Source organism: Montipora foliosa, chromosome 5 (genome assembly GCF_036669935.1).
Source record: "Montipora foliosa isolate CH-2021 chromosome 5, ASM3666993v2, whole genome shotgun sequence".
In the NCBI taxonomy this organism is placed as follows: domain Eukaryota; kingdom Metazoa; phylum Cnidaria; class Anthozoa; order Scleractinia; family Acroporidae; genus Montipora; species Montipora foliosa.
In genome coordinates, this window is record NC_090873.1 from 32,850,249 (window position 1) to 32,862,924 (window position 12,676).

General features: G+C 41.4%; 2 protein-coding genes across 2 annotated transcripts; both read left to right on the plus strand.

Moving 5' to 3' along the window:
- On the plus strand, window positions 1-555 carry LOC138004616 (uncharacterized). The gene has a single exon (XM_068851162.1). The coding sequence runs from the start codon at window positions 1-3 to the stop codon at window positions 553-555; it is 555 nt and encodes a 184-aa protein (XP_068707263.1).
- Window positions 556-4,956: 4,401 nt separating this feature from the next.
- LOC138003132 (serum amyloid P-component-like) lies at window positions 4,957-12,193 on the plus strand. The gene is made up of 5 exons (XM_068849092.1): window positions 4,957-5,162; window positions 6,603-6,820; window positions 7,436-7,460; window positions 8,357-8,573; window positions 10,768-12,193. The coding sequence occupies exons 1-5, from the start codon at window positions 5,027-5,029 to the stop codon at window positions 11,159-11,161; spliced, it is 990 nt and encodes a 329-aa protein (XP_068705193.1). The 5' UTR covers window positions 4,957-5,026; the 3' UTR covers window positions 11,162-12,193.
- The last annotated feature ends 483 nt before the right edge of the window (window positions 12,194-12,676 follow it).

Sequence of the window (12,676 nt, forward strand, 5' to 3'; positions counted from 1 at the left end):
ATGGGTCGACGCCTCAATGATAAACTCCCAAGAGTAACCATTCCAAGTAAAAGAATCACCGAGGCTCAATGGCAGCAACTTCTTCGCGAAAGAGATGCGCGGGGGAAACGTCGACAGAAAGACTATGCAGACAGCAAGCGGTCAGCACAATACAGTGATATTGGAGAAGGAGATCACATCTTACTCAACAAAATTCGTCACAACAAACTGTGTCCCAACTTCGAACCATTACCATACAAAGTGGTGGAAAAGAAGGGCAATGCCGTCCTGATACAAGATCAGGAAGGAAATACCAAGCTGCGTAACGCGAGCCATATGAAAAAGTTTATCCAGCCGGAGCCTGCCACTGAAGCCACTGAAGTTCACGAAGAAGACGAGGAAGAGGACATGCCCACTGGAAGACAAGTAAAAACAACTGCTTTGACCCCGCCAACCGACGTTGATAAGCAACATACCCTACCTCCTGAATACAGTGCAAGTCCCCTTCCTTCAAGGCCCACTCATGTTAGGCGCCCTTCAGCATGGATGAGTGACTTTGTGTCCTTTTGTGCTTAAAATCCAGAACCTCCAGTGCTAATCTGATAGATGGCTCTATGCCAATTTATTTGTTTGTAGTTTCCGGACATTGGACATTGATTATTTGGACATAACCTATCTGCGTGATAGGGAGTTTTGTATTATGTAAGGGGGGATGTAGTGTAGTGACAGTGACGTTTACGTCACGTGACGTGGGAAACCAGGTGCTATAGAGAGTCTGCCATCTTGCCAATAGAATTGTTGTGTTCCTACAATATTGTGTTTTCTTGTCTTGCGAAACTACTATAAAAAGTAGATGAATTTTTTCTCTCTCTTTTTTTCCAGCAAATTTGTTGAGCGCGGCTACGAAGTGAATCGAGGGTCATGGGCAAAGGAGAGAAATAAACATGGCGTGTTTGTTATAAGCTTTTAAGACAAGTCTCTTCGATCTCGCTTGCAGCAGTACCCGAGCCCTTACAATATGGAATCAGAAGTGGGATAGTTCCTCACAGTGAGTAACGACTAAATAGCAAACCAAATCGTGAGAAACATGGACTCTCTGTTATCGGCCGATTTCGCATAACCACGGATCGTGCGACGTAACTAAGCAGCCACGTGAACCACCGATAATCTGCAGTGGAAATCGGTCTCACTCCTGGGAAAAATTAAAGATTAATTTTGAAATTTATTTACGGCATACGGAAACTTCAACAAAACCGGATGCTCAACAGTGGGCCCTCCTTACCTTAACCACATCGTTGAACGAGGATTTGACATATATAGAAATTGCCATTTCACGCCAACAAAACCGAGCAAGGAAGAAGGTGAAGAGTCATCTCCTGGGAAATAACTGAACAGTTGCTCGCTTGTGGTAGGAAGGTTTGACGCTTAACTTACAAAGCGGCGTTATCTCCAGTTAATTTCGAGAGTGAACTTTTGGTTGCATTTGCATTGGGATCCCGAAAACAGTTTTGATTCGTTAGTGATCATAGTTTGAGAAAGGGCTGATGAATATGGAACTACCCAAGCCAATGAAGCAACTATTTTCAGAGAAACTCTGATCAATTACAATTGGCTTCAATTTGCATCATTAAAATTCAAACAATTTGCAGCCCTTTGGGGCTTTGAACATGTCACCTCGTCCCCACTATACAAACAATCCAATGGCGCACGAGGTTGAAAGGCAGTGCAGACAATGAGGGCAAAACTCAACAAGTGTGACGATGAGTACCTGACATTTTTGAGATACCGAGACCTCTATTTTCCTGAAAAGCAAAGCATGGGTCACAAAATAACAGCAACAATGCCCTTTCACCCAGTGAACTGCTGCCCAAACTGACAGTCTATGAGGAGTTGTTCAGGGAAGAGAAGCAGTATACTTTAGACAAGAATGACGCAAAACTACGACTGCAAACAAAATGTTTTATCGGGCAGTGGTACATGATTGAAACCACTAACAGAACTGTCTGGAGAAATCACGGCATGACGTGAAAACTCGAGCCCTGTTAAGTGCGTTTTAATGATTTTGTTGAAATTTCAGTACGGAGATAATAATAATAATAATAATAATAATGGCAGTAAACCGTGTGGACGTGTTGAAGCGAGCTCTTCAAGAATAAGCTTTTTATGACAAACTAGGTTTGTTTAAGCGAAAGATCTTTTGAAGACTCTATTCTACTTGGATTATCACAAGGAGGTGACTTAAGCGTAAATTCTATCTTTCTGTTAAGTTGGTAGATTACTTTATATTTATTGAATAATGGCGGAGTGACAACAGCAAAGCTGTAACAGATCCGGGAGAATAAGTTGGACCGAGTCAATGAGCATTGACTTAATAGAGTGCAAGGCCAATGCAAGGGAGTTAGTGGCATCAGAGAATCCACCGCTAAAATCGTGTGGCAGGAAGAAGGGCTATATGCAGTTGATGAAGGAGTTATGGGACGAAAAAGGTTACGCCGTTAGCGTATCAGATCAAAATATGCGAGACCAGGCGGCCAGAATTGAGAAAACCCTAGGCGATATCAGGGAGACCATTAGAAATAAAGTGGGGAGAAGGATAGATGCGCAGGATGGAAGTGGAGAAGTTGAAGGAACGCATCGGTTTATTCACACCAGCTAGATAATTAATTCGGAAAGCTCAGAGCAGTTGCAATTAGAAGTCCAACACGCTAGTCCATTGCGCCACAGGGGCATCTGAGATGACTCTTTCGATAACCGGAGCCGAGCCGATATTGCAAACATTAATAGAGCTAGCAATGAATTAATGAAGCAGAAAGACACAGGTATCCAGGCGGAGGTGGATCCATTTAACACTCTTTGGATAGCTATATTCAGTGGTGGCGGCTTTTTTATTGAAGAAAGGATGGAAAAAGAAGGGTGTTCAAAGTAGATCGGGACGGAAAAAACCTGCTCAGAAAGACAAAGAGATGCTTGAACAACAAGTCAAGGAAATAAGGAAGACGTTGTCAATAGCTTAGGCGGAGTTAGATCGGATTGAACTGAACAGGAAATAACGAAAAAAGGAAGAAAGAACAAGAAAATGCTCTTGAAAGACTGTAAAATAATATCTGCAGCGGAACTAGTGAATTTTATGGAGAAGGAGAAATCCAAGTTAAGGAAGCTGAAGAGGGTGGATGCAAGGAGGAAAAAGCAGGAAGAAACAAGGAGGTTGAACAAGCAGTTCCAACAGGATCCTGGGAGGGTGTATTCTGACCTGAAAAGGGTGTTATCCGAGCAAGAGAACGAGGAGAGGCCAAAATACCAGGCAGAAGGAAAAGACCAACAGGAGACGGATATGTTTGAAGACGTCGACCAGGCGGCGAGTTTTTGGAGAACGTTATGGGAAGATGAAGAGACTGGAGAGACTTCTGTTCGGTGGTTGGCCGACTTGATGCGTGCAATTGAGAACTGCGTGCCAGAGCCCAGGAACGAGGGGTTTTCATTAGACGAGGAGCGCGCAAGGAAAGTTATAGCCAAGAAACAAAATTGGAGTGCCCCTGGGCCGGACAGAAGAAAGTAGAGAGCTTACACAAGGGCGTAGTCAGGTGTTTACAGGAAATCGGACAGGGTAGTCATGACATTCCGTTATGATTCACGGAAGGGAAAACATCACTGCTACCGAAGCCAGGAGAGTTTTGTAGCGCGAACCGAAGGCCAATAACCTTCCTAAATACCACATATAAATGGTTTACTTCGTGTCTGTTGGGACCGATGGATAGCGACCTGAATGAATACGGGTTAATGGAAGGGGAACAGAGAGGCGCAAAGGAGGGGTGTTCAGGGACAGTTGATAATTTACTGATCGACAGAGCAGTTTGCCAAGACAGTCACCGTGGCAGGCGCAGCCTGAGCATGGCGTGGGTTGACGTCCGTAAGGCGTATGATAGTGTTGACCATGCATGGCTAGTGGAGATGTGACATAGGCTCCCAAGCTGGGTAGGCCGGCAGAGTTATTCAGAAGCTGAGTTCAAGATGGAATACGAAGATTTCAGTGAGAACAGCAAGAGGCCTTGAGACTTCGGAGATGATACGTTTCAACAAGGCTTGCCCCAGGGCGACGCCCTTTGCCCAAGGCTCTTCAAATTATGTGTTAACCCTGTGTCGTGGCTGTTGAGCGCTTCAGAAGGATATAGGATGACTAAACAAATTGGTAAGAATATCTCCCTTGTAGCAGTACCAGACCCAATATCAACATCCATTCACCCACGTAGATCTAATGTGAAGCCTTTACCAACTTTCAGGCTACGTCTATAAACGTCATCGCTTCCTATTAAAGTAACGTCTGACTTGGAGTTTGGTGCAAAATGAATGAGTCCCATTTGAATAAAGCCAACATTCATCAGAGGTGATATAATGCAGAAAGAAGAGTCTTTTTATACATCATGTTTCGCGCGTGCCGGTACCTTTTGATGAGATGTTTAGGAGCATGGTTGGAATTTTAATTCTAGCCACGCTCCTAAACATTAAAATGTGTCAAGCTTCCAACCTAATAATTCTCTTTATCGGAACATGCAACTGTGTGTGATAATTAAAGAACAATTATCATCATCTAGAGGTACCATCAAAGCCTTTGAGTTAATGGTACCGTACGTAAGCTGCCTCTCTAAGTTGTATTTATTGTTCTTCAAGCCTGATTGCTATCAGCTCATGTGCGATAGTCAACCTAAATCCACCAGGCTCTTGTCCTTAATAACTGGCAACTTTCAAGATCCCAGTAATGCTTCTGCTTAGATTCATAATGTCTCCTGAATTGATTATATTATCAAGTGGGACTCAATAATTGCATTTTCTCAAGATGGCAACTCCCTAATCCAGCGCAGACAAATTACATGCACTTGTGCGTGGTTATCCAAGTCAGGTAAGATCGGTCAATCAACAGATTGAATAAAAACCATTTGCAGATTTTAAACCGTGTAAAACGCAAGCGACGCTTTTCAACTTTTGACGAAACGAAATTCTCTAAGACCAGTTGCATTTTCACAAGACCTTTCTGGCTTTTAAGTCTCATAAAATGGAAGGATCCAGTTTTGCCATCTCGTGCCTATGGATGGCAATATCCATTTTTATCTTCACTTTCTTCCTTTTTGCGAATTCAGCCATTAACAGAGGTCCAACAGAACGATCTGCGCAATTTCAAGCTTTTGAAGGTACGTTGAAATGAAAGGCGTCATCTTAGCTTATCCAGGCTGATTGCTGACAATAAAACACATTGGTAACAGGAGAATAGAAAGGGCCAGGTTCCCGCGGTCTCCTTTGAAACTACAAAACAATTGCTATTTGACGTGTAAATGAAACCGTCTTTCATTTGGGTTAATAATGTTCTTGATCTGGTTGTCTTCATTCAGTAGTATTGGTATCGGTTCCCCCTCTAATGTCGTTATTCAAGAAGAATTTCAAGCATTAAAGATCATCGATAGATTTGTGTCTAAAAGTTTTGCACCCCTTTATAAACTAGGAGAGTTAGCATCGCAAAAGCGAGTTTTAGTGTTGACCATTGTGGAACGTTTCTGCCTTAAACAACGACATTGAAAGTTGTTGTTTCAATTATTATAGTATGACGATATCTACTTACTAGAGCCGGGTACCGAGAAAGCAACTGCCCGAAGATCAAGATGGCGGGGCTGAGAAACATGGCAATTGGTTGAAAAAGATAAGAATAACCCCACACCCCTTACAGTTAATCTTTCGGCTGAAGTATTATCGAAATTGTCCACTCGACGGTCTGTCAGTTTACTATCAAAAAACGAATTAATTTGGATCTTCAAAATGACTTCCAGGTGTTAATGGAAAGCAAAGTTTCTTAAATAGCCTTTCTCATCCTTGAAAAAGCTTTTACCGTATTGCATGCAGCTGAAATCCACACTACGTTTTATTTTCCCATCTCCTATCGTTTTGCAAATTTATGAAGTAGTATTTTAAAATTAATTAAGCTACGAAGTTTTCACCGTACCACGCGCTTACCCCTAACGGTCCCGCAAAGTAAAACTAAAGAACAGGGCTGGTAGTGGTCACAACGTTTACCGTACGACATGATAAAAAATATAAAACAAGAACAAATAACATAATACAGACAAGAGCACTTAAGATTGAATGAAATTCAGTGTTCTTATCTAAACGCAGTTTATATATAGAAATAAATCCTTCCTGGAGAAAATGTGAGTGTATTATAAACGTAAGTATTGCACGAACGTCTTGTACAAATTGACACCAGTGGTGTTTTAAATTTGTCAAATAGAACTTGCCTGAAGGCTCCTCTAGTTTGAGAACTTTCAAAACATCACTCCAACCCCGTGTTTATTTTAAATTTTACTCGAGAACTTACGATTTTCTAAACTGATATAAAGAAAGTGGGAATCGTTCATCCATCCATCCACTCCTCCGTCCACCTGAGTGTCCATTCATCTACCCACCCATCCACGTCTTCCAACTAGTAATTTAGATATTTAGTCTGAATCCGTAATAACCTTTATCCACCCACTTCAGTTGCCACCCATTCATGCATCTATCCACCCATCCATCCGTGCATCCATCCATTTATTCTAAGCAGCTATTTATATATCTAATCGGATGTCTTAAATGACTTCCAGGTTACGCACTAGACAATAACGTCGTCGCTTCCTACCAAGTAACGTCCGACTTGGAGTGCAGTGCAAAATGCTTGCGGGACACAAGGTGTCGCTCTTTCAACTTTAAAACAACACGCTGGAACAAAATGAGTGAATGCCAGCTGAATAACGCCAACCTAGCCACTTGTCCTGATTGTTACAAAGCCGAAAAAGGTACCACTTATTACCACGATGCTGAGGTAACAACTACAACAGTGAACTTTATTTGCGTGACTTTTTACAGTAATTTAGAACGGTTCAGTATTAAGGAGAAGTAAAAGATATTATAACTAGGTCACTACGTTAATTAAAGTATAACAAATTGACATCATCAGTTGAACGTTTTAGTAAAAGTCTTTAAAAATTAGTCAGTATCAAAAATACCATAACAATCTTTGTTTATCCCCCCAAAATTTAGCATAAGCATTGTTTCCAGTTTATCTTGGGACCATTGTAAGTCCCAAGAGAATATGAAAACAAAGCTTTTGCAAAATTTTGGAGGGATAAACAAAGAATATTATGGTATTTTTGCTACTGTCTAATTATAAATAGCAGGTTACGAGAGCTGCTACATTACTGGAATCAAGAATCACACTCTTTAGCCATCTATATCGAATAATAACGAATAAAATGCAACGATAATAATAATGATGACGATACACAGGAGCTGCAAACCCCAATTAGTGGACGGTTAAGTCAATGAGTGAATGGATTAGTCAGTAGTTTGACTTATTTAAACGCTTTCAACTAAATAATATCAAAAATTTCAACATCAAGCAGCAGTTTAGGATTCTTGAATATCGTTTTTCTTTCAGTTGAACAGTTGTACTGGAAGTAATGGTAAGTAACCTAGTGAAATCTTTTCTGGCAGGTAACGCTTTCCTGTTTAACTGAAGTGCACCTAATTTACATTGCCAAAGTTTTTTCAAAACTATGATGAAAAGTAATTGATGACGTCATCGAAGGACTAGGCCCATCTCGGCCATGGTTACAAACGATTGCCAGCATCTTTCTCTTACATGCCATATGAGGCACATTAAAAAGTAGAATCTAGAGAAGCAAAGGTAAATATATGTTTGATATTTAACTTTTGCTTAAGTAAAGTTTTGAGGTTAATTAACAATTATTCCATGAGCGCGCGTTGGATATGAGATGGTAAATAGCCAACGAGGCACGTAGCGCCGAGTTGGCTATAACCAGTCTCATATCCAACAAGCGCAAATGGAATAATTGTTTTATTAAATTCTTTAAACTCCAAAAATTTGGAAGTACGAAATACGAGCGAAAAAAGCGAGAAAATCCGAGCGAAATCGAGAAAACTTGATGAAGATGCGATGTTGTGTAATACCTTCTAGTCGGACAGACGTACGCTCATCACAAAAACATTTCTTGCCTTTTCGCGTACTTCTAAACATTGGAATTAATCCAAACTTTCCGCAAAAAAAATGTTTTTTTTTCTTTTTTGGCTTTATTCAAAGAGAAATTTCGCTTTCCGGCGAAACTAAGTTTTAGTTTAGTAACGCTTAACGCAATCATTTACGTACCATATAAGGTCAAACTAAGGTATATGAGCTGATAACCGAGATTGAGTGAACCAATAAGAGCACTCGAAACTCATTACCCGAGGATGAGAATTTAATAATGAGGGATATTGACTAATCAGCGTTGGAAAAAAAAACTTGTGAAACAAGTAGTTTCAAGTATAGTTTTCTCATTTATTTTTTCTTATCTTTGAGATGGCTGGTCCAATTACGATTTGTATTTTGCAAGAAAAAGCATTGACAGCTATGCTAACCAGACGTGGTCGCAAGACCTTTCCATGTTTACACTTTGCTTTTGGATGCAAACAAATGACTTAAAGAGCGGCGTTACCTTCAGTTACGCATTACCAGGAGATTCGAATGGGCTCACTCTGTTCAGGAAAAACCTGGTCATCAATGATGAGTACAGTGGGTAAGTACATACAGCTCCAATCTACAGCTCTCCCATGAATTGTGCCGAGAAAAATGAAAAATTGACAATAAAGGCTTTGGAAACTTAGTAGAGTAGAAGGATCCTGGATGATTAACAAAGTACAGGAGAGGAGCGAACACATGCAGTCATGATGCGCGGGTATTTTAAGGAAGACACCTGATTGGTTATCACTGACTGCGCGCCCATGGGCACGAGACCAAAATAACTTTCGTAACATGCGCGAAACTTAAAATAGATTTAAACAGGAGCTCTTTAACCGGAGGTTCTATATATATTGTACCCTTGAGTCAACTCTGTCTTCTATCTTTCTGTTTTTAAAGCTATTATATATTTTGACGTATCTGACGTATGTGAATGAGAACATTCGTGAAGTGGTTCACATACGTCACGTATGTGACGTAATAAATGGCTAACCATAGGTCTCTTATGATTGGCTATTGTGAAAACACCCACTAAAGGCCCCCCTGGAGGAGCTTCTAAAAGTAAAACATCGCGCAGAATGGCTATTGTTCTCCGGACATTTACTTACAGTAGCGAAAGTGTCAGGTCTGTAATAATAAAAAGCAAGCGTAATCACGGAACTTTTTCATTGGTTGACATTTACGCGCGCTTTCCAGAGCTTTGCTCATTTAATATCTTGAAGAGGTGTGTTGGCAATGAATTTCCCCGACGAGCCGCTGAGCCACTGAAAGATAAACCTTACTCGTTCTTAAACATTGAATTTGACCGACAGGCCGCCGAGCCACTCAAAGATATACATTTTCAAGCATGGGTTGCACAGTCGGTTAGTGGGCGGCCTTGGTGCATAAGGCCCTGAGTTCGATCTCCGGACAGCCTTGTTTCGACTTCTTTCCTTTCAGTGTAGCCTAAGTAGCTTTAAATACCCTTAAAACGGAGCACTGATGGAAAGAGGGGGGTAAAATGAGCGCACCGTCGTCTTCCTGGGAGAGCACTCTCTAGAGAGTAAAGAAACTTCCGACGTTAAATAACGTGTACCTTTACCCTTTACCTTTACCTTCTTTGTATTGAAGGTTAGTTAAGCTATTAGCAGTGTTTGAAATTGCGCACGTGAGAGCCTCATGAATAATTGATGATATCCGACTATTCTGCGCGATGAGATACGGGAAAGTGTTCTCAAAGGGTTAATATGGAAGAAGGAGGCTCCGGGCAATGGGCTCCTGCTTGGAAAAAGCTATCATGGGGCATAGGGATGTGTTCTCTTTCCTTCCCCCCCCCCCCCCCCCCCCACATGATCGACTAATCATAACATTCGCCATGTTTGCAAAAATGGAACATGAAAATTCAACCATACCGGGCATCCGAATGCAACGTGGAACGTTCACAGGGTTTTTCCATTACTCTAAAATAGCAACAGTGGAGGAAGAAGGTGACCCTTTCTCACATCTCGTTTTTGTCCAATGTTCACACGGGTCACGGAACATCTTCAATTTAGATCACGCTGTTTTACTTGATTAATAAATTTCTTAAATTTTCCCTTGGCGAAGGATCATTTGTCTCTTTGGCTCCAACGGGATTCAAACCCATGCTCTACCAACTGAGCTATGAAGCCACACAGTTGGGACCAGGTCAACTTGTTTGGCTCGTGTCTTTCCCCTCGAAAAATTTAGGGACTTTCAAGGAGCACTCCCGTAGTTCGTGTGTTGAAGTGCGGGCTATAGACGAAAGGAAGAAATGACCCTAGCACTTATCTGGGCAATTTAAGCAATTGTCTCCTATAAGAGAGGATCATTTCTCTCTTTTAAGATATAATAGCTTAAATTGTCCAGATGAGTGCTAAGAATCTTTCCCTCTTTGGTCTATGGCTCGCATGTTCGGGTCCGCTTTGAAAAATATTGGCTCTCGGGCTTTTATGTACCAACCTCGCTCCGTTGGGTCTATATCCCCTGGGGCCTGTTTCTCAAAAGCCCCGAAATTTTTCCGGCCCGAAAAGCAACTTGATACACGAAGATATGTTTGCCAGTTTTGAACACTTGATGTTTGAACATGTTTTGAAGACCAGAGAAAACGAAACAACAGTAAAGTTCTATGACATGAAAACCCTTCCTTTGAAAATACAATGCATTTTATGTCACCCGAAACAAGCTCGAAAAGTTAAGGAACTTTCAAGGAATACTCCCGTAGTTCGGGCGTTAAGCTGTTCTTATTTCATTAGCATATACGGTCTGGGTAACTATTACGATGGACGGAGACACCATGTTTGCGTCAAGTGGGAGAATCAAGGTGGATCCTGGAATCTGACCGTTAACGGCAAAGTCATTAACAGTGAAAGCGGATTTAAAAAGGGACATGTCATTCGTGGTGGAGGCCTCTTAATAATTGGCCAAGATCAAGACAGTTACCCAGGGCCTAGCCTATTTAATCAGTATCAGAGCTTCATAGGAAATATCAGTGGAATGAATTTGTGGAGCCGAGTCTTAGGTGATGACGAGATACTGCGCATGTCCAAGATTTGTAACTTGGGCAATGGGGATGTTCTCAAATGGTCCGACTTTCTTGTGTCAACGCATAATGTGGAAGTAAAATGTCCCTCTAATTGTAAAATATAGTAATCGGGACGTTGATTACCAAGATGATAAAAGGGTTGGATATATGTGTCCAGTTAATAGTAATTTAAGGAGTCTTCTCAAGGGAAAAGTAACAGTTTCAATCAGTCACATGAATCATAGTAGTCGCCGTCAAGAGAAAATGAGGGGACAGAGAGGGAAGCTCAAGGCGTTGGCCGGGATATGTTATGTCCACGAAAGTTATTTTTAGACGAGCGGAGGTCTTTGTTCTAGAGGAAGTCTGTCTTCTGAGACGTCCGCATGCAGTTTTGCCTCGCTCTCAGGTTCTTAGTGAAAAGAGAAAATGATGGCACGCGTGGAAGGCTGATGAATATATATTTTCTTTCAAACATCGGACCGAGGTTGGCGTGCATGCGGACGTCTCGGAAGACTTCCGCTCGTCTAAAAATAACTTTCGTGGACATGACATATCCCAAGGGCTCGACCGGGAGCCTCCTTCTCTGTCCCCTCATTTTGTCTTGTCGCCGTTTATTAAAACTGATCTCAAGAAATCTCACTTCCCCTCGGCAGCATTTCTACCATTTAGGTAAACTACTTTGTAGTACTAACATAAGGAGGCAGTGTGGCCCAGTGGTTAGGGTGCTTGCCTTGAGATCCTGAGATCCCAGTTTCAAGACTCGCTCTGACCACTCCTTGATTTTGTTCCTGGTAGTGCCTGGTTCAACTTCCCAGCTGCACTTGTAAATAGCCAACTGGTTTGCCTCAGGCCAGTTAGGATTCTTAACAGTTGCTGTTGTTGTTCTGTTCCGTCGTGTCGTTGATCGTGTTTCATAATGCAATCATAGCAACGGTGATCTTTTCACGCGTGAAAATACCTATGTTATTTGCCAGCTGGGAGGTCTGTATAGCAAAGAACTGTGACCGAGGTCTTGAAAATGGTGCAAGTCACCGTTTTTCGCTATGCGGACCGACCCTTAGCTGGTAAATAACTTATTTATTTTTTTCCTCTCTCTCCCTTCCTCTCTGAAATCACTTTTTAAATTGTTAACTCGCATCGCGCTTGTTAGCGAATGTAATATTAAAGCGACCTACAAACTGAACGTTTCAAGGAGAAATATTTTTATTTGAATTCAATTTCCAAACCTCTTGTCCAATAAAAAGTAACTTCTGTATGTAAACGGGATTCGTTTTCAAAAAATGAAAAGTTAAGGTGAGGGACAAAACCTCTCCGAGCGTTACCGTGCCCGTGGCCAATCCGGACCGCGCGAAGAACCAATCAGATTGCAGGATTCGATACCGTGCCCTCTCGGAAAAAAAATATAATCATGTTCTTTTCACGTGTGAAGATATCATGTTCTCACCTGATATTTCATTGGTGTTTATATGATAAATTTACTTATTATATGGACAGGATTGTTTTACCTAGAACTAAAATACCCGATAAATCAATACGACCACTACATTCGGGAACCGAGTGGTGTATTTTTTTTTTATATAATAACCCAAGTTATTCACGGATTTTGATTGGTTCTTGCCTATGATCTATCAGAGGACAGA

Excerpts from the sequence above, each read along its gene's own strand:
- LOC138003132 (XM_068849092.1), top strand. The coding sequence starts at position 5,027 with ATGGAAGGATCCAGTTTTGCCATCTCGTGCCTATGGATGGCAATATCC. Across the intron at positions 6,821-7,435 it reads CTTATTACCACGATGCTGAG|TTGAACAGTTGTACTGGAAG; the intron begins GTAACAACTACA and ends TTTTTCTTTCAG. Across the intron at positions 8,574-10,767 it reads ATCAATGATGAGTACAGTGG|CATATACGGTCTGGGTAACT; the intron begins GTAAGTACATAC and ends TTATTTCATTAG.
- LOC138004616 (XM_068851162.1), top strand. The coding sequence starts at position 1 with ATGGGTCGACGCCTCAATGATAAACTCCCAAGAGTAACCATTCCAAGT.